General features: G+C 36.9%; 1 protein-coding gene across 4 annotated transcripts in view; it reads left to right on the forward strand.

Moving 5' to 3' along the window:
• LOC111144105 (contactin 6) overlaps positions 1-20646 on the forward strand; it is a 303309-nt gene extending 282663 nt beyond the window's left edge. For 3 of the 4 annotated variants that reach the window (XM_022498237.1, XM_022498240.1, XM_022498239.1), the window contains 6 exons: positions 6343-6577; positions 6676-6791; positions 8408-8594; positions 17804-17916; positions 18883-19051; positions 19890-20604. In XM_022498237.1, the coding sequence (XP_022353945.1) occupies positions 6343-6577; positions 6676-6791; positions 8408-8594; positions 17804-17916; positions 18883-19051; positions 19890-19990 (921 nt within the window). In that variant the 3' untranslated portion in view covers positions 19991-20604. Of the gene's footprint in view, positions 1-6342; positions 6578-6675; positions 6792-8407; positions 8595-17803; positions 17917-18882; positions 19052-19889 lie in introns of all 4 variants that reach the window. The other variant, XM_022498236.1, reaches the window with a different exon arrangement.
• Positions 20647-20938: the final 292 nt, after the last annotated feature.

The raw sequence follows: 20938 nt of genomic DNA on the forward strand, positions 1-20938 counted from the left end.
AGGCTCATCTTTATACTTATTAAAAAAATTTAGCCTTCTTTATTATCATAAACTTTAGACTTTTCTCCAACCTAATGTTTCTCGTTTCCAGTAGCTTGGGCTTGCCTCAGTCTAAGGATTCCACAGTGTGAGAGGGAATGTATAGTCAGTTCTTTATCTGGTCTCCATTCTGCTTTTGAATTTTCCTTCCCTACTCCCTATGGTACCTCTTGCTCCTCCAGAGTTGTGGTGGGTTGGGACTGAGAGAAGAGGACGAGTACTGAACAGGTTCTGATTGCTAGTACATTTGTAATTTGACTTTGGTGTACTCTACAAGTGGCAAATGGCCAGACACTGTTATTTTTTTTATTAAGTTTTTGATTTTGATTCCAGTCAAGTTAAGATACATGTTATATTAGTTGAAGTTGTATGGTGTCGTGACCCAGCAATTTATGCATTACTTAGCGCTCATCATGCTTTAATCCCCGTCACCTGTTTCACCCATCCCCCAAATCCACTTCCTTTCTAGTAACCATCAGACGCTGTTATTTTATAGGGTAGTTGTTTTTTGTTTGGTTTTGTTTTTTGGTTGGGGGATAGGCATCCAGGAGATCCACATTTATCCTCAGCAAACATACTTTTGTTCCCATGTTCAGTGGGAATATAGTGCATACCTGCTTAGCCTCTCTCTTCACTCTGCTACCATGTGTTGTCCATGGTCTCCTTTAGAAGTATCAGGCATTGTCATTTAAAAGGACCTATCTGTCCCAAATTCCAGAGAGCACATACCAAGTAGTTCTTTGTGAGGCCTCTTCACTGGTTAGGCAGAGAACGAGAAGTGGCCCCATTACTTTCCCTTGGTAGAGGGAAGTGCACAGCTTTTCTACAACTCTCTCAAAAGAAATATTTTCCTACCCTTCTCTCCCTAAAAAACAAACACTCCTTTGATAGACCATTGTCATAGGGGAGAGGCTAAATTTTGCCTATAAATGGTTTGATGTCTCTCTTTGGAATGCATATCATGTCATACCCTTGTTGTCAGCTTTGAGCTTCAGCTATAACTGATAAAAGAGCCCTGCCCTGTTTCATTGCCTGGGTACATGTTTTTGACATTTTGATAATAACTTTCATACTGCCAAAACATCCACTTCCTCGGACATTTTAATATTACACCTAAGAGCATGATGGCCATGGATGTTTTAATTAAAAATCATCCCAGCTAACATGTACAAAGGGGGTTCTCATTGGGAGGCAGGGTGATTTTATTCCTTGGTAGACATTTTACAATATCTGAGGACATGATTGATTGCCACAGCTGAGTTGGAAGAGTTGTGTTTGGGCAGAGGCCAGCAATGCTGCTAAACATCCTACAATGCACAGGACAGCTCCTACCACAAGGAATTATCTGGCCCAAAATGTCAATAGTGCTGAGGTTTAGAAACACTGTTGTTGAATAAGAGTACTTCATTGTGTCTGTAAGTGATTTTGCAGTAGTAAAAGGTCCATTTTATTTCTTACAAAATTCCATTAAAGATGGAGAGAGAAAGAGTGGTAGTGGTAGTAACCTCTTTTTATCTGTGAGTAAACTCAGGCACAGAGATGCTGTTTTCTCAAGGTTGTAAATGACAGGGCCAGAAACCAGGCGTAGCTACTCTAAAAGTCGTCCTTTCTTCTCGACATCTAGTTTCACATAGACATTGCGAGCCCAACATAGTGCCTGGAATGTGGCATGGCTGCAGGAGTACCTGTTGGATGGGTGGGTGGTACTGAGAGAGAAGAAACTCTCAGAGGCCTGTGGCAGAAGGGACTACACTCACGGAGCACTTACAGGGCTTCTGAGCTGTGCTGGGCATTTCATGTCACTCAGTCCTCACAGCAATGCTAGGAGGTGGGTAATGTCACTTTCAGGTTTAGAAATGTGACATGGGGGGGTGCTGCTTGGTGACTTAGTCCGTTAAGCGTCCACCTCTTGATTTCAGCTCAGGTCATGATCTCAGGGTTGTGGGATCAAGCCCACCCACCCCCCCAATAGGACTTCATGCTCAGCGTGAGCCTGCTTGAGATTCTCTCTTCCTCTCCCTCTGCCCCTCTCTGTCCCTGTTCCCACTCTCTGCTCTTTAAAATAAATAAATCTTAAAAAAGATTTGGGTGATGGGCAGTGGAGCATTTGAACACAGGACTCTCACTCCATACTCTTTTACTTTGTCCTAAATTTGAATTCCACTTATCCCTACACGATGTCATGGTTCAGGGTAGACCAGAGTCCCTATAGATCTGCCTTAGGCAGTAGGTTAATCAAATTATTCCTGTCCTCCGAACACATTTCCCACAAAACCAGTGACTCCCACATAAGCCTACAAGAGGTTTTCTTTAGTGTAATGGTAAGTAGGTTATTAGGTTATTTATTTCAAAGGCCAAATAAGCATTTCATCATAGTATGTAGGGAATTTTGCTTGATATCATGCACTATTTTTTCTCCTCTAAGGTCAGAAATTACTAAAGGTTAGTAAATAATTTCTTTTGCATGTTCAGTATGTGAGAGGAATGGGAAATCCTGTGTCTACTATTCTTAAAGAGAGGATGTGAGTTTTATATATATATATATATATATATACACACACACACATATGTATATATATATATATATATAATATGTATATTTCCATGATTTATAATGTCCTTTTTTTTTATTTAATTTATTTGACAGACAGAAATCACAAGTAGGCAGAGAGGCAGGCAGAGAGAGAGAGGAAGGGAAGCAGGCTCCCTGTTGAGCAGAGAGCCTGATGCGGGGCTCGATCCCAGGGTCCTGGGATCATGACCTGAGCTGAAGGCAGAGGCTTAACCCACTGAGCCACCCAGGCACCCCTATAATGTCCTTTTTTTTAAAGCGGGTTTCATCAAACCATTACCAAACCTGGCCTGCTCCCTGTTTTCATACACAAATTCCCCTACCGCCACACCCATCCTCTCAGGTGTAAGGTGTTGCTGCTTTCATGCTGTTGCAAGAGACCATGTGTCTCTCGTTGTTTAAAATAGTTACTATCACCTTCTACAGAAAACACTTGTTGGCCTCTGTTTGTTAAAAAAAAAAAAAAATTTAGTCAAAGTCATTTGCTCTGTGTATTTTTTCTTGGGGTATCAGATATATAGATAGATACTTGCAGAAATTACATTAATGGATGCAGTTTCCCATGTATCACTTATATTTGGCATCACATACACGCAGTTACTGAGCCAAATCCTTCTGATGCCCAAACTTTTTTAAGGAATAGGTTATGTATATTTAGAAGGCGACGCATACATTAGTTCAAGCCACCAGAAGGCATTTAGGAACTCTTTCAGTTCACTGAAGAAGAGCTACTCTGTTCCAAGCAGTGGGGGGTCCAAAAATACATTTTATAGAAAGGTCTGCATGTTCAGAGGCCAACAGGACAAGATAGTCTTAATCCAGCTTGGAAGAAGGTCAGGGACGGTACCACCCTAGCTTATCAGAACTAGGTTTTGAAAAAGAAACTGAGAGCGGAGAGACCGTTCCAGGACTATGTCACCACCGTTGTAGATAAGATCGTACCTGACGGGCTTTCAAAACTAATGCACAGCTAATGCCCATTTTAAATTCAATGAGAATCTACCATTACGCTTTATAGGTGACAACTTCATGGGTCATCCTAGGTTGCTGCTCATGTAAATACACCATGGTATGATCTGCCTGAAATAAATATCCTCCTGTGTTTTCTCTAGTGCCAAAGTAATGCATATTTTGTGTTTGTTTGTTTGTTTGTTTGTTTTGCTTTGTTTCCAGCAACCTAGACATGCTATCTAACTTTCGGAATGTAGTAAATGCCAATTCCTTTTTTAAGGGTATCTTTATTCACATCTTATCATAATTTATATTCCTAGGTACTCTCAAGTTTGAGATACTTGTGGTGAATATGTTGTATAAAATATGACTATAAGGTTAGGAATAATAGGATAAAGTACTATGGAGGAAGAGATAAACACCTGTAGTGGGAGTTGATATATATATTTTGTAAAGGGTCTGTCAGGGAAAGTATTCAGGCTTCTGGGCCACATGTTCTTTCAGAACATCCAGCCTTGCCATTGTCATCTAAAGCACCCACATACTGTAGATAAATGGACAGTTGTGACTATGCTATTTCCAAATCCAGGCTGCAGACAAGATTTGGCTCTTAGGTCATGGTTTGCTGCCCTTGGTCTAAACCAAAGATTCTGTTCTTAATCTTTACCAACCTTAATAGATTTTAATACCAGAAGAATTTCTGAATTTCTTTTTTCTACCGAACACTTCCTTTGCTTAAAGAGGGAGACTTTCGTCCTGACCATCTTAAACAGCTAAATATATATTTTCCATCATTTTCCCCTCTGCGCATATGGGAAGAAAAAATGGAGACCCTAAGTAAGTATCTTCCCCTCTTCCCTTTCTAAACTGTGTACGTCGGACTCGGGTCTTTCGTGAGGGAACATCGTGAGAAACGCTAATTGTACTTGACTACCAAAAACGAAAATCCTTCACTTTCTCAGATGAGCCAAACATCTTGATTTAATCTGTGAGCAGAGAAGCATCAAAAAACAGATCAAATACTCTAGCAAGTAGCTTAAGCTCTCATAAATCTCTTCGATTCCACTAAAAATTAACAGTTTTAACTCTGATCTTCCTGTGAAAGTGCTAATACAAGGAAACATCTTCTTTCCCCAGATTTCAGGACCTATATTTTTCTTCCTCTTTTTACTTTCTGTATTTGTTAGACTGTTCCACATGGCCAGAAACAGAGACCCATTCAGGTCATCTCAGTTAATGGGGATTTATTTTAAAGCTATGTGGGAGGTAATGAGGATGAAAAGAAGTCTCAATAACCAGGCAGGCAGGTCAAATGAAGAACTGGAACATCGTTCATCATTGTCTAGAGCATGGTGGCTCTAGTTTGCTGCCAGTTGCTCTGGTCATCGAGCTCCTGCTCCAGTAGTTCCTCATGCTTGCACCTAGTTCTACCTGTTTCCTTTTCTTATGACTTCCTGCTTCACTAACAGCTCCATTCTGTCTCTTCTTTATGTGAGTTATGGCTTCCATTTTCTCTTGGTTTCTGCTGCTTCATTGTCCCTCCTGTATTCACTGTATGTTTTCTACTTACTGCCTACTCTAAGTTTATGTAGGATTGCCTCCACCTGTGTTTCATATTCAAACTCTGTAGGGGAGAGGAATTGGCACCAGAACACTGCACAGACAGTGATTAAGATGGGACCATTGATTCTGGTGCCCATTGCTGGGTAAGCAGATGTGGTCCAAGTCTCAGGATAATTTGGTACAATGAATGGATATGTATGGGTAAAGGAAGACCTCAGAAAAGGAGTTGTAGGTAGGTGGGACTCAAGCATTAATGTCCTATCAGGTATGCCTTTATTAGTCTATCAAAATTTTTGAAAAAAGGAAAGAAAAGATATTTTTCTTTAAGAAGACCTAAATTTTTAGTTTTTTAAATACAACTTTCTTGTAAACAGGTGGAATATTTGCCTAAATTCAAGCATAAATTCATTTTTGTATGTTTATTTTATGTGATTATTTATAATATGTCATATCTGTAGAGTTCTGAAGACCTTATATCTATTTTTGTTTTGTAATTTTAAAAATAATAACTTATTAATAAGTTAATAAGTTAGTTAAATAATAATAAATTATTTAAAAATAATAAGTTAGAAACTTACAGAATTTGGTCTCTGTGGGAATAAGCAAAGTTTTTTTGTTTTGTTTTTTAAAAAATGTCAGGAAAAGTGCACGCTGATATTACTACTAATGAAGATGTATGTTAAAAAATACTGAGCAGTCTTTTATGCTTTCGTGTTTGAGTAATATTCTATATTTCTTAAAGCAAATATTATTATATAACAGTTATATTATCTATATCTTATAAGAATTTGTTGAAAATTTCATGAAAAAAAAACACAGCTAGCCTTGAGATAGTTAATAAGTTAATTCTGTGCTGAGTTAAAAATTCATATCCAAATTATGTTTTAACTTATAAAATATTGCAATCTTCTAAACCACCTTTATTACATTTTATTATTGCAACTTAATGAATAATCATGGAAAGAGATATAAACATTAAAACCTGTTTTACATTTCCATTTAAATTTTTCATTTATTTATCTGAATATCTTTAATTGGGATCATTTTCCTAATTGTCAGTCCAAATAAAAGTATTATTGTTTTTTCAGTGTTTCATTAAACAGGGTTAATATCCGTGTTTGTCTACATTGAAAGAAATGCCAAATAATCAATAAAAATTATAATAGCTCTATAAAATATTTTTGTAAATACTCAGTAATTGATCACTTCTGCCCAAGTCAATTCCAGAAGAACTACAGAATGGAGAGGAATTTGGGTACATCATCATGTTGCGGCCCGTTGGCTCAACAGCCTGGACCAAGGAAAGAGTCCCGTCTGTAGAATCATCAAGGTTTGTTTATAGAAATGAAAGCATCACTCCCCTCTCTCCCTTTGAAGTCAAAGTGGGTGTATATAATAATGAAGGAGAAGGATCTCTGAGTACCGTGTCCATTGTCTACTCTGGGGAAGATGGTAAGTTGTGGTCAGCCATGGAATGGTCATACTTGGGCATGTATGCATATTTTGCATTGATTTCCATGAAGATGATTGTGTCTTTTTTTAAATGATAGAACCTCAACTGGCCCCAAGGGGAACTTCTGTCCAGAGTTTTTCTGCTTCGGAAATGGAGGTGTCATGGAATGCTATTGCCTGGAATAGAAACACTGGAAGAGTGTTGGGCTATGAGGTAGTCCACATTAATTTCACTTTTCCTTGTGAATATGCCAGCTAACCACACAGCAGTTCTTGTTCAGCAGCCTATACTACCAACCTAGTTCTTAGCATATAACATTGTATGTCTATAGCTATTGAGGGGAGTGAGCAGCGGGGATCTTTCTAGGTGATCTCAGGCAAGCAAATTAGCAAATGGTAGCCATTTTTAAGGTGACCGAGTGGTTATCTTATTTATTTATTCAAATCACCATCATATTTGTTTCTTGGGGAATAATAAATGTCTAATCCTCAATGATCTTAAGCCATAGGAGAATTTTATGGGAAAGCTGTCTTTGAATTGGAGCATGACTTGAATAGATATAGTCATCTTGGAAAGGGCAGTTAAGTGATAGGAAAGAAAACCTAGATTCTCCTTAATCTGTCCTTTGTAGTCTGTATAACATGCAATAAATCACATTTATGGGCCTTAACTCTCACAGTCAAATGATGAGACTTATCAATTACTTATTACTCTTTAACTTGCAAATCCAGTGACTCCCCAAATGGATAATACATTTATTTTCTTTTGGAGTTAAAATAAATGTACAATTCTAAACTTTCTAAATTTTACTTTGTACTTTTTTTGTTGTTGTTATTGTTTTTAATGCAACTTCTCATCCAAAAAGAAAGTAAAATAAGGAAGGAAGGAAGGAAGGAAGGATGGAAGAGAGGGAAGAAGGAGAAAAGGAAAAAAAAAAAAGTTCTATTCATATGATAGGTCTCTCTTCCTACTGTAATCCTGAAATGCCTTACCTCTTATTTGAATCCTATTTATTTCTGGAATCTCATCTCTAGTCTCCTCTTTTCTTTGAACCCTTCTCTAATCACTCCCTGATGTTGTCTTTCCTCATGTTCCCAGAGAATTTTTTTTCCAGTATCACGTCTTGGGAATGCATCCTCTGCTTTTTGTTCACCTACATATTCTAACCTCTTAACTAGCAAGCTTTATTCTCTTTTGTCTTTTTCTATGTGCCTAAGTCAGTACTAATGTATAGAAAGAGCTTGATATAAGTTGAATTATTAATTAACCTGTCATTTAAACAACTCTAGAGGAAATGTCAAGGGTAAAACATCATAACTAAAGTCCTTGATTGAAGGTATGAATCTTCTTTTCGTCCAAGTTATTATATACCTTTTGTTAAAGCTGATAACCTTTAGATAGCTCATGAAATACTTCCTTTTGGTATTCCTTTTTTTTCTTTAAATATTTTATTTATTCATTTTATTTGCAGGGGGAAGGGCAAAGGGAGAGGAACAGAGAAAATCCAAGCACTGAGCACAAAGCCCAAAGTAGGGTTTGGTTTCATGAGCCCAAGTTCATGACCCAAGCCAAAATCAAATGTCTGGCACTTAACTGACTGAGCCACCCAGGTGCCCCACTTTATTTTGGTATTCTAAAAAAACCTCTAGATTCTCTAATTTCTATTGTGAATTTGTATTTTTAAATTAGACTTTGATTATTTTGCTGTTGTTGTATAAGCATGTAATTAGAAAATATTCTTCTACTTATATTCCTGTTTCTTCCCATAACCTACCATGGTTAATAGTTGCTGAGAAATAATGAATTATTTGTTCTATTCTAATGATCAGGTGTTATACTGGACAGATGACTCCAAAGAATCCATAATTGGGAAAATTAGAGTCAATGGGAATGTCACAACCAAAAACATCACAGGGCTAAAAGCCAATACCATCTACTTTGCTTCTGTGAGAGCTTATAACACTGCTGGAACAGGGCCCTCAAGCCCCCCAGTCAATGTTACCACCAAAAAGTCTCGTAAGTATACATCCCACAACAAGGACCAAGACTCACCTATAAATAGAAACATATTTGCTCAATCTCCATTTCATTCCTCCCACCTCATCATTTTAGTGTTTGGCTAGTTTGTCTTTTAAATACGGCCAATTGTTGAAACTTTCTGGTAACAATCAAAAGAAACCATTTTGATCTTTTTGAAATTCTGAAAGAGAAAATATTCTGAGTATATAGATTAAAGATAGAAGAGTGTGATGTGTAAAAGCATTGGTTCTGATGCCGTCCCCCAACCTGAGTTCAAAACGTGACCTCTCATTGTTGGATTATTGGGTGGTTATTTAAACTTTCAGGGTCTCGATATCCTCACCTGGAAAATGAGAGAAAAATCGTACCTATTTTCTCACAGGTCTCTCTTCAAGAATGAAAGATATTAAGAAAGTATCTCAAACATCCTTTAGAACATGCTAAGTCTTAGACTGTACTCTGAGGTGATCCTAGCACTGCCAGATGTCTGGATCTTTCTTTATAGGGTAGCTTATCACTGTAGTGTACTTGGAAGTCCCTCACATTTAAGAATTAACTATTCTGCTTCTCTTTGACTCCCTTAATAATCAGCCAGCTGTCTTTTACATAGGCAAAGCCTACTGAATAAAGGATGAATAGTGGATTGTTGCTGTGTTTGTCCTATGAGTGAGTCTCGCATCAGACAAGCATTCTATAATACAAAGCACAGTGATCAAACATGATGTAGTAATAGCTACCATATGTACATTTATGATTATATATTTGTATATTTCTTAATCTTGTAGATGAACATAAATTATTGTGTTCACAGGCTTTTAAAGAAGAGAAATTTTTTAAAAGATTTTACTTATTTATTCGACAGACAGAGATCACAAGTAGGCAGAGAGGCAGGCAGAGAGAGAGGGGGAACAGGCTCCCTGCTGAGCAGAGCCCGATGCAGGGCTCGATCCCAGGACCCTGGGGTCATGACCTGAGCCAAAGGCAGAGGCTTAACCCACTGAGCACCCCAGGTGCCCCATGTTCATAGGCTTTTAAAAACACATTCTTTGGTCTCTGAACCCTGATAAAAAAGAGGATTCAAATATAGTTGCTGAATTTTGAGGAAGACTGAATGGTTACACAGGAGAAGTATATCTTGGTTTTAAATGCAGTATTCTTTTCTCTCTTGTGTATTGAAAAAGAATAGGTGGTGGAGCATAGTTTGAAAATCAAGTGATATAAACTTTTTCCCCATGTACATTATATTTGTCCAATCCAAAAAGAAATTAGAAATCATCTCAGTTCTTAAACCTTTGATTATAGAATACACAATCCACTTTTGTCCACATCACCAGGCCAGCAGCCAAAGACTTGTGTTCTAATTCTGGATACTTCACTGACTCATGACCTGAAACAGGATAAGACATTGCACTTTTTCTTCTTTAATTTTCTTATCTGCTAAGTAAAAATTCTCTCTGCCCTCAGTCTCCCCAAATCATTGATGAGGCAAAAAGAGGTACTGATTATAGGAGCGCCTTGGAAAATACAGTTTCTTGCTAAGAAAGAAACAAACAGAAGAACAAAAAGCCTCTGGGATCAGTCCATTTCAAGGGTAGAGTATGTGCAACCAACAGCTCTTAACCCAGCTCTCTTCCAGTCCACCCAGTTGGGGAGAAATTAGGTCATGAGCAATCCTCAAGAACTGACTAGCTAGAAATATAGTTCTATTCCTCTTCCTGTTTTATCCCATGCTGACCAAATCAGTGACGCCATTGCCATATGCTGATATGAATGATTTGCTTCTGGAATCCTTCTGGAGTCTGGCCTCTTCCAGCTCATGTGCAAATCTGGATGGGAATTTCCAGTCATTCAGTAGTTTTAAGATGTCCAGGCACTTCCTTCTAGCTGATTGAGAGATGCCAAACTCACAGAACATCTTGTGTGTTGTTCATTTTCTATCTTGGGCAAAATCAAGGGTGATTAGAAATGCGTAAAGATAGTATTTTTAAAAACCTCACGGATTTGTATCATGATAAATGGACAGACATGATAATGTAGTTGTTGAAGCAATCTTAAGTCGGCTTAAGATTACATGTATTCCTGTTGACCAGTTGAAGATGGACTGAGACCTGAACAATTAACTACTTTAAAAGCCTTGTATGTATCTTTAAAAACTTAAAAAATAATGCTTTTCTGTAACTGGAATTTGCTAGTTTGATTGTTCATACAACTTAAATCAGCCATGTATTAGTTTATGCTAACTTATCCTACGTGTTTAAGTAGAAAATTCATTTTTGACATGGTGATCTCAAGTTTGTTCAGTTGACCTACTTTCAGTCCTTGATACTTCAAGTGGGTTTAATTGAAATTTGGATTATATGCCAAGAATGTTATTGGTGGTTTGTTTGAGTGTTAATACATGATCATCTCCATCAAAGAGTTTGGAATATATCCTTTGAAAACAGTTTGATTAAGGAGGAGTAATGTCCCCAAGATGTAATTTTAGAATATATCTGCTGAGAGAAAAAGTGAGATGAGATTCAGAAAATTTTAAATGAAGTTTAGTATTTTTAAGCATTCATCTTCTTTCTTGATTAAATCAAACAAATAAAAACCCTTATAATTCCTAATTTCTTGATAGCAATTTTGTTTCAGTATTTCTTGAATTTGGCTCTAACCAGTCTATATGCTTCAGTGTCATGATCAAAATAGCCAACAAGGACTTGAGAATAAGAAGTTCTGCACGTCTCCATCTCATCGTGTTTGAGTATAAATTAAACCTCTAATGTCGTTCTGTAGCATTCTGTGTCACTGACATTGTGAAAATGGGGTACAAACTGTTTTAGATTCCTATTGTTGCTGTTCAGATTTCCATGATTTAGGGGTTTAAAGCAATATGAATTTATTATCAGACCTTTCTAGAGGTCAGAAGTCAGAAATGAGTTTCAGTGGTTGGAAATCGGGATGTTGGCATAGCCTGTGGTCTTTTCAGAATGTCCAAAAAAAATTTGTTTCCTTGTGGTTTCTGGAGGCTAAAGACCACCTACATACCTTAGCTGTGACCCCTTCCTCTGTCAAGGCCAGCAGCTTTGTGTCTTCAAATCTGTCTGTGACTCTGATCCTCTGCTTTTGTTATCATATCTCCTCTGACTCTGGCCCTCCTGCCTCTCTCTTGTTCACCCATCTAAAGAGCCTTAATTTAATTGCATCTACACAGTCCCCTTTCCCATACTTAAAAAAAAAAAAATGAGGAATTACAAGGGTTTTTATTTCTTTGACTTAATCAAGAAAAGAGAGGGATGCTTAAAAATACTAATTCCACAAATTCTGGGGATTAGTATATGGAAGTGTTTATTCTGTTGATCACAGTTACAAAATACTGGGTATGTCTATATCCTGAGCCCTGTGTTAATTTTCCACATACATTATCTCACTTAATTCTTAACAACAAATCAAGGAATTTCGTATTTTAATTCCTAAATATAAGAAAACAAATGCTTAGAGAAGTCCTTTGGGCATCTGTCAGACTCAGACACTATCAACATGGATCCTCTGAATCTCTTCATCCCATGAACACTGTGTTAGTTTGTAATCTTCATCTCTAACCATCTAAATAGTCCCTCTCTCTCCAGATCTCAAATCTTCAGTCCAAACCTCAAATGGTCTTTAGATTTTTCATCCTAAAATGGAATCATGGCCTATTCTTCCAAAATTTCATTGTCTCCTCTATGCCACAGAACAAAAGCTAAGAGAATCTTTCACCGTCTCTCCCAAACTCCCTTTCTCTCCTCTTCCAGCCCTGGCAGCCCCAGACTTAGTGACTATGGTTTAACACTGCACGTACTCTCTGTGTGTCATGCTCCTGCCATACCTGCCAACAGTCACATATCTTTCCTCCTGATCTGTAAATTTCTCATATTTTCCTGCTTAATGTATTTGCATTTTTCTGGATGTTCCATGACTCTGGCCCATTGTGAGATAATGTTGGAAGGAGACAAGGACTCCTGAGTGGAAGAAGTTTGGCTGTGAGTCTCAGTTCAGCCATGTACTACCTGTGTAGCAGATCTAATTCCCCCATAACTCAGAACCCATTTTCTCATCTGAAAAACAGAGATGATGATACTTTCCTCTGGAGTTTGCTCTAAGAATTAAAGGATATTATGAACACCAAGGTGCCCCAGAGGCTGCCTTACAGCGAGAGCTTAGGGCATGGTAACATGTATTATTATACTTCTTCTGTAGTGATTTCACTCTCTGCATTTCTTAAAGCAGGAAAGCGCTTTTTACTTTCTTTCTCTTGATAAATCACTGTAGAAATTTTCTTCAAGGGTCATGAAAGGACAGCCAAAGTGAAGATGAGGAATGGCTTTAATGAAACATTGAAGATAGCTCTGATTCCAAATGCTATCCCTGGATCTAACTTTGATTTTCCATGTCCTTGAGATGACATCAAGATTACCTCAGAATAGCGGTGACAGCAAGAAATTCTGCATCCATCATACATTCATACTGTCACTGTCTAGATTTTCAGTCTGATACTTGATCATCCGTTGTAAATTCTCAGAAAGAAAGTTCACATTTACCAAAATCTCTGCCTATTCTGATTGGGTAAGCTTAACAGAAAACAGAGCCTTTTTTTGGGAAATATGATGATTCAGTCAATCACCCAAGAAAATAGTGCCTCTCATGAGCTATGCATAGGTTAGTGCCTGGTGGAGATTATCTCTGCCTTCAGGCAATTTCTCTTTTAGTGGAGAGGCAACCTAAAAGAAAACAAAACAAAGCAAAACAAAAAAATTTCCTCATAGATTATGAAAAGTGGTACAAAGAAAATAAGAGGCTGAAATCTACATAAAAAAAAGAGGACCTATGTGATGAAGGGTATATATTTTGATATGATATAAAACATGAAAAGGAGCTAGTGGACAAAGGGATCTCCAAACAGAAAGAACAGCATATGCAAACTTCTGAAATCTTTGTTACTATTGTTACTAGTGATGATGTTGGCTTTTTTGTTATTGTTGTTGTTTTTTAAGTAGTTATCAGTGATGTAACAGTATCGTAGCTAGTGAAAACGATATATTTCCAAAAGACAACTGAGAAGCATTGCAAATATATTGTGATCCACAGGGATATCACTTAAACAGAATTTAGATATACAATCAAAGGGATAAAAAATATTTACATCAATTCCAAGAAGAAAAGAAAAAAAAAAAGAAAAACCACAGCAACAACACTGCTTATATAGAAAGAAATATTCAGACCCAGCAACACAAAGTGTTTGCAAATTTTGGCTCAATTTGGCCCCTGTCATTGACGGACAAGTACTCTGTACTGGATTTTTCTTGCTGTAAATTTGCAATCAATCCATATTTAGACATAAAGGAAGCATTAAGCTTTTATTTCATCTTGCACTTATGTTCTTTCTCTCTTGCCCAAATGTCAACCCCATGCTGTTACTTAGAAGTGTAACATAAGAAGTTGTTTTTGAATTGAGTTCACAGTGTGAACTACAGTTGAATATAAATGCCATCTACAGAAAAATTGATCACAGGGAAACCATTAGAGCTGTAGAGGGCTAGTCTAATGTTGCTCTGTCATTTGATTAATAGAAAATGATTTCGTCTTTGAAAATTGCCCAGAAAGATTTTTAAAATTAGAAAAATGCTTGTTTGTTGAGTTTACCATTGGCCAACCTGATGCAAACATCCATGGCCTGTGTTTGATATTATCCATGTGACAGTGTTTTGGATTTTCAAGGTGATAGAAATCTCAATGTCATAATAGGTATTTGAAATCCAGTTTAATCAAGTACATTAAGCTCTTGAAACCAGATTGGTTAATAATGTTCATATTAAGCAACTTTCTAAAGCAGCTTTCAGAAACTTTTTATTTAAATACTAGACAAAAAACATCGGCATTGGAGTCATCCTCATGGACAAATATAAGAAAGATGATAGACTAGGATGATTTCCCAGATAATTAGCTAAAACTCTACCAGTTTATCTGTCTTTCAAAAAGCATATAAAGATCCCAAGAAGAACAATATGATTAAGGGCAAATCTTATTTACCCTAGTTATATTTAAGAAGCGGATCACTTGCAGACTTTGGAATTTTATTATTACTAACCATCTGCTTTGAACACAATTGAAAAATTGATCATGTCATAAGACCGCAGTGGAGAATTGTTACTCTAAGGAAGGAGAATTAGCAGTTACTGTGTTTTTTAACATGTACCACTAACCAAGTGAAGAACATTTCATATTTTAGTATATATAAGCTAAAAATCTTGGAAATTAGGAGATTTTTGTCTCATTCCAAAGATAGAAAAGCCAGGCCTCATGGAAGAGACTAGATGCAAATTCACCTCTCTCTCACTTTTAAGGCCAGCACTTCCCACCGCCTAGATAGCAAGAGAGAAAAGCATTCTAAGTGATCTGTGCCATTGGCCATTCATACCAAGAACTCATTCCTGAAAAAACTCTTCTCATTTTATGTCCATAGGATATTTTATGTATGCTTTGGTAGATGAAGAAACAAATACAAACATTTTGGTGTCATGGCCATAGTCATAAACTCCTTGTCCACATGGTTGATAGAGGTCAGTTCTGTCTTCCAGCCTGGAGCTTCCCCAGTGGATTCATAGTATTGAAAACAGCGCTTTTACTCTAAATAAACAAACAAAATAGACAGAAATAGATGAAAACTTCAGAGTCCATCACTGCCAGTGACATCAAAGGAGTAAATTTATATTTTCTCTGTATTGATTCTATGATAGTGTTAATGTTAGTGCTTCATTTTAAAGAACAAAGGTAAAAGAAATGTGCCACGAGAGCATACTAGATATTAAAACTATGATATCTTGTGAGAACTTTTTTTTTTATTTATTTATTTGAGAGACAGAGATCACAAGTAGGCAGAGAGGCAGGCAGAGAGAGAGAGGGAAGGAAGCAGGCTCCCTGCTGAGCAGAGAGCCTGATGGCGGGGCTCGATCCCAGGACCCTGAGATCATGACCCGAGCCGAAGGCAGAGGCTTTAAACCACTGAGCCACCCAGGTGCCCCATCTTGTGAGAATTTTTATATTATCTCTTTTATAACTGAGAAAAAGATTAAAGAAGGCACTCTGGGATAGTTCAGGGGGAATAGTTACAAAACAATTGTTGACATCTAGTCTTTCAGAAATAAATATATTGATGAACATGCACTGAGTGCTTACTAAGTGCAAAACTCTTAGGCCTTTAAGATTGGGCTTATATTGTCAAGAAATGTCCTAGGGCATGTTTAATCCAATCGGCTTGTTTATTTTATAAATCATATGAATTGCTGTAGGTTTGGCCATGGCAATTGACCTTGATTATAGGAAAGCATGATGAATAGATTGGCCACATTGTGTCACCTATGTGCCTGCACATGGCCCAGCACATAGTCTATATAAGCTGAGAAAATCACTCAGGACTCTGAGTGGTTTTTCCTTAGCCAACTTTTATAGTCATTTATTCCACATGTATGAATTATATGTCTCCTATATACCAAGCACTGTGCCGTAGTTGGTAATACAGAGTTGGACAAGGCACATGCCCTCAATAAATTTAAAGAAACTCGTGATCAAGAATAGCTATAATTCAATGTGACAAATCCATTACAAAATATGAACTGGCCCCACTGGGAGCAGAGGGGGAAACATTTATCTCTTGGCTGTGTCCCCACTGAGGTGTAAGTAACTAGGTGAACCAGAATAATGTCCTTGTAGGTTTGGGATAACAGGGAATGTATGATAATGCAATGTAAGATGGAGACTTTTCCAGTGACATATAAGAGAATAAATAGCAGTTGAGTCAAAGCTCTAAAAGAAATCATTTCCATTTCCATCAGTGTTATAATGAGTTAAATATTATGCTCATTCAGCCTCACAAATTCAAATAAGATGCCAAAAACATCTTGCTGGGTAGTTTTATCTTTGCCTCTGCTTTCCAGCTGAATTATTTTTAATCTCTCCAGTTTCCTAAATCTCAAAAATAATCATGTGGACTCAAACTTTGGGAAGCAGCATGTTGTCATGGAGGAACACCAGCTTGGAAATCAAGAGACCGGGATTCTGTTGTGACTCAGTCACCCTTTAACTGCTTGCTTTTGGATAAGTGGCTTCCCAACCTGGACTCTAGTTTTCTTGTATGTAGAAATCTCCAGCTGCACTAGGTCTATTACCTTCAAAGACTGACTCTAAAGTCATCTTCCCTTTTACTTACCGTCTTTCTGTGAGACAAACTTAACTTCAGGGAACTAAAAACTGCATTTTGGACTTAAAATAAATGTCTTTTGGTATGATCACCGAGTTTGTGATGGTTTTCTCTTTTCTGGGTTCCCAACAGCTCTGTATTAAATGACATGCATTCTTCTCACTATCCAGCCACAACTGACTAGACTAAGATAAACATGGCCAAATTAAGTCAATCTTCATCTTTCTCCTGGGACTTCTAGCCTGGACTATCTCTGAACAGAGTAGGTTTCAAATGTCAGATACAGAGAACAGTCATGATTTTTGCCGCATTCACTGAGAATAACAAAGAAGTGGTCTACGGCAAGATGAGCGTGCAGCAAACATTACCATGGGAAGAGGAAAGAAGAACTTCTTGGCTTTTTGACATTTTTTATTTTGTCCCTCTTGAAGCTCCGCTGCATTTTGCCAAGAGTTCTAAGAAATTCTCCTATATGCCTCATAATCTCTTACTGTTTTGCTTATCATATCTTGAGTTGATTGTATTACTTAAAGCCAAGGAGTCCTAACTAATACAAGATTAAAAAGGAAAAGACTACTAGGAATTAACACTACTGTGTTGATATGTATAAAAGGCTTGCAGCCTGAATTTGCGTGACGTGCTCATTGATTGATGACCAAATGGAACACTAGATAACAGAGCCCTCCATCTATTTATGTATGGTAAAGTAAACAAACTCAGCAGCAATGATTAATAAATTAATACTGGACATGCAACAAGCCATTATTAATTTATAAGTTTGTCACAAAGATGGTCCCAAATGACCAGAATTTAAATGAATTTGCTTATTCTGATTAGAATTAATATGATATTTCAAATGACACTGAAAACATTTTTGCTGCTTCTATGATAATCATCCAGGACTTATTTTCCCTTTTCTTGTTGATGGGTCATACAGTAACCATGAGCTAATTAATATTCATTTGAATCTTTGATTATCTCTTTAAAGCTCCAAGCCAACCACCAGCTAACATTGCCTGGAAGCTGACAAACTCTAAATTATGCCTGAATTGGGAGCACGTAAAAACCATGGAAAATGAGTCTGAAGTATTGGGCTACAAGGTCAGTATTTTGTTTTTCCTTTAATAATATCATTTAAGTTACTAAGAAACCAAGAGTGTTACAACCAAATAAGAAACAAATTTATGCATCTGAAAATACAGGAATCTTTTCAAAAAATTTGAAAAATACTTAGCATTGCTGCTTTCAGATTCTTCATTAAAATTTTTTATGTTCTGAGGACACCAATGTGTCATGGAACAATAAGAATTGAACTATAATATGCAATAATTTTTCTTCAAGTGATTCCCCTCACCATCAAAATATGATGGTGTGTGTGGGTAGTAAGGTGAGATGAGAATGAAGTCCAAGAATATATTCAAATAGAATTTCTAGAACTTAGGCTGCAGTAGGATGTGAGCTTTTAATAACATAAAAAGAATCTAACAAGAGTATAGCCAAGGACCCAGTGCAAATTATTTCCATCAGTGGTAATGGACAACATCTCCTGGCAAATGCACATATTCAGACATTTGAAATGGGTCCAAACTAACCAGTGACTTCACAGTGAGCTCCAAGGATAATAGCCTCAAGCTATTTAATTAATAGAGAAGAAATCGGGGCGCCTGGGTGGCTCAGTGGTTAAAGCCTCTGCCTTCGGCTCGGGTCATGATCCCAGGGTCCTGGGATCGAGCCTCACGTCGGGCTCTCTGCTCAGCGGGGAGCCTGCCTCCTCCTCCTCTCTCTCTCTGCCTGCCTCTCTGCCTACTTGTGATCTGTCTGTCAAATAAATAAAAATCTTTAAAAAAAAAAATAGAGAAGAAATCTATTCTCACTTCAGAAGCATTGGCCAAAGACAAAAATCTTTTTTTTTTTTTTTAAATGACTGAATTTAAAGAAAAGTCACAGACTGGATATTCCCATTCAAGGAGTACAGCATTTATTCTGATATGTCTCATAGTGTTCCATGAGAATCTGGACGTTAAAAAAGTGACATGTCCATTTAACTTGATTCACCATTGTATTCAGATTCTGTACCGGCAAAACAGACAGAGTAAAACACATATTTTGGAAACAAACAATACCTCGGCTGAGCTTCTGGTTCCGTTTGAAGAAGACTACTTGATTGAAATAAGAACAGTTAGCGATGGTGGGGATGGAAGCAGCAGTGAGGAAATTAGAATTCCAAAAATGTCAAGTAAGTTGAATCACCGTCGCTGTTGTAGATTTTGAATCTCGACAGCTGCAGTATGAAATCGAGGCTCTATGAATGTTGGGTGAAAAAAATAAAAGGTCTGTGTTTCCATTTTCAGTTGTGAACAAGAGGTGATGAGTCAAGTTTTCTTTAAATAATCCCTCAAATTTGCAACATGCTTACATATTATAAACAGTTTTATGTTTCTTCATTTGAATCTCAAAAAGAAAAAAAAAGCAAAAGAAAACACACACAACTGTGTGTCATTGGAGCAGAATTCATTCTATTGGCACAAAAATCAGAAACTTTTTCTCTGGGTACTCACGGGCTCCTGGGAGTAAGGATAGAAAATATGGAACACATGTACTTTTACTCCTATTCCCATTTCTGTGGCAGGCATCACTAATCAATCATGACATGCATACCGAGCTGAGTCACAAATCTCAAATCCTCTCAACACAGTGTTCTAAGCAGGTAACACCCATCAGTCAGATTTAGCATGTAATAATCATTTATTATTTCTGCTTCAGAGGAATCACTTCCTCAACTGCCTGAAGTTGTAGCTGGGTGAAATCATCAGCCACCACACGTTGGCAAATCCTAAGCTTCCCTCCAGTCAGACTCGGCCAGTTTAGGCATTTTTCTTGTTCATTTTTACATTTAAAACAGATATCCTAGAACCGAGAGCTACTGACACTTCCTAAAATTAAATGTAATGTAAATACAGCAAGTGTGCTAATACACGTTATTAGAAGAGAAATGATCGTATGCATGAAAACTTAATCTAACAAGCAATTTTGTTTTTTCTCAAGATATTTTGTTTCATTTTTATGTTTTGCAGGTTTGAGTTCCAGAGGAATTCCAGCCTTAGAACCTAGCATCTACTTCCTGTCAGTTGTCATCATTTTTTACTGTTTTACAATTCAGCCACTTACACGATGAATGAAACCATAATCTTTGAGAGTTTTTTGAAAGCAAATCATTCTGTAAATAAGCTCTCCAGCCCCCATCACAAAATACATGATTAATACAGACTTGTTTGGAAAGGGAAAAAAAATGTATATTATTAAGAACCTGTAAATATCTATGGTACATTAATAAAACAGTTTTAAAAACTTTTGAATTTTAAAGTTCATACATGATTACATACATTCAGAAAGTGCCAGATAATCTCTGGAGTTTTAACTGCTGTGGCTTTTAAGTGACTTCTATGGGAAATATAAATAACTCCCCTCGATGACAATGATGAATATGAAATAGGTTGCAGTTATCATAGGGAAGATGTATATTTTTTTATATGCTCCATGCAATTTACTTCAGTATTAAAAATGTTCACCCTACTTGGAAATAAAATGTAATTATTTGTTTATAGTTGAGATTCTTAAAAATGTAAGCTATTCCAAAGGGTGATAATGTGCTTTTACCTCTAAATTAGGTGAGGCTAGGAAATATCCGTACCCAATAAAAATGTATATACATGATATTCTTTTTGACTCACTTTTTTAGGAGGTTCAGGAATAATAATGACAGGAAAAAGTGCTTTATGGCAAAGAAAGAGAAAAGAAGGGAAATAAGCACCCATCTAAAACAATCTAACAACTCTGGTATATAACAGGTATCTTCTCACTGCAAAATTTAATTTTTTAAATCAATTTTGAATTCTCCTATGGAAAAAGTTGCCTGACCAAATCTCAGATAATTATTACAAATTGTTAGCAATGCAAGTGGGCTTGTTTTCATATAATAAATAAATCTAGTAACAGAATTATTTAACCAAGTTTTTGACATTTTGGTCCATATATATATATATATATATATATATATATATATATAGTCCATCTTCCCTGCAACTATGAAAATAATCCTACACTGTCCAAGACTTAAAAAGAT

Source organism: Enhydra lutris, unplaced genomic scaffold (assembly GCF_002288905.1).
Source record: "Enhydra lutris kenyoni isolate GAN:26980312 unplaced genomic scaffold, ASM228890v2 scaffoldscaffold10, whole genome shotgun sequence".
NCBI classification, from domain to species: Eukaryota; Metazoa; Chordata; class Mammalia; order Carnivora; family Mustelidae; genus Enhydra; species Enhydra lutris.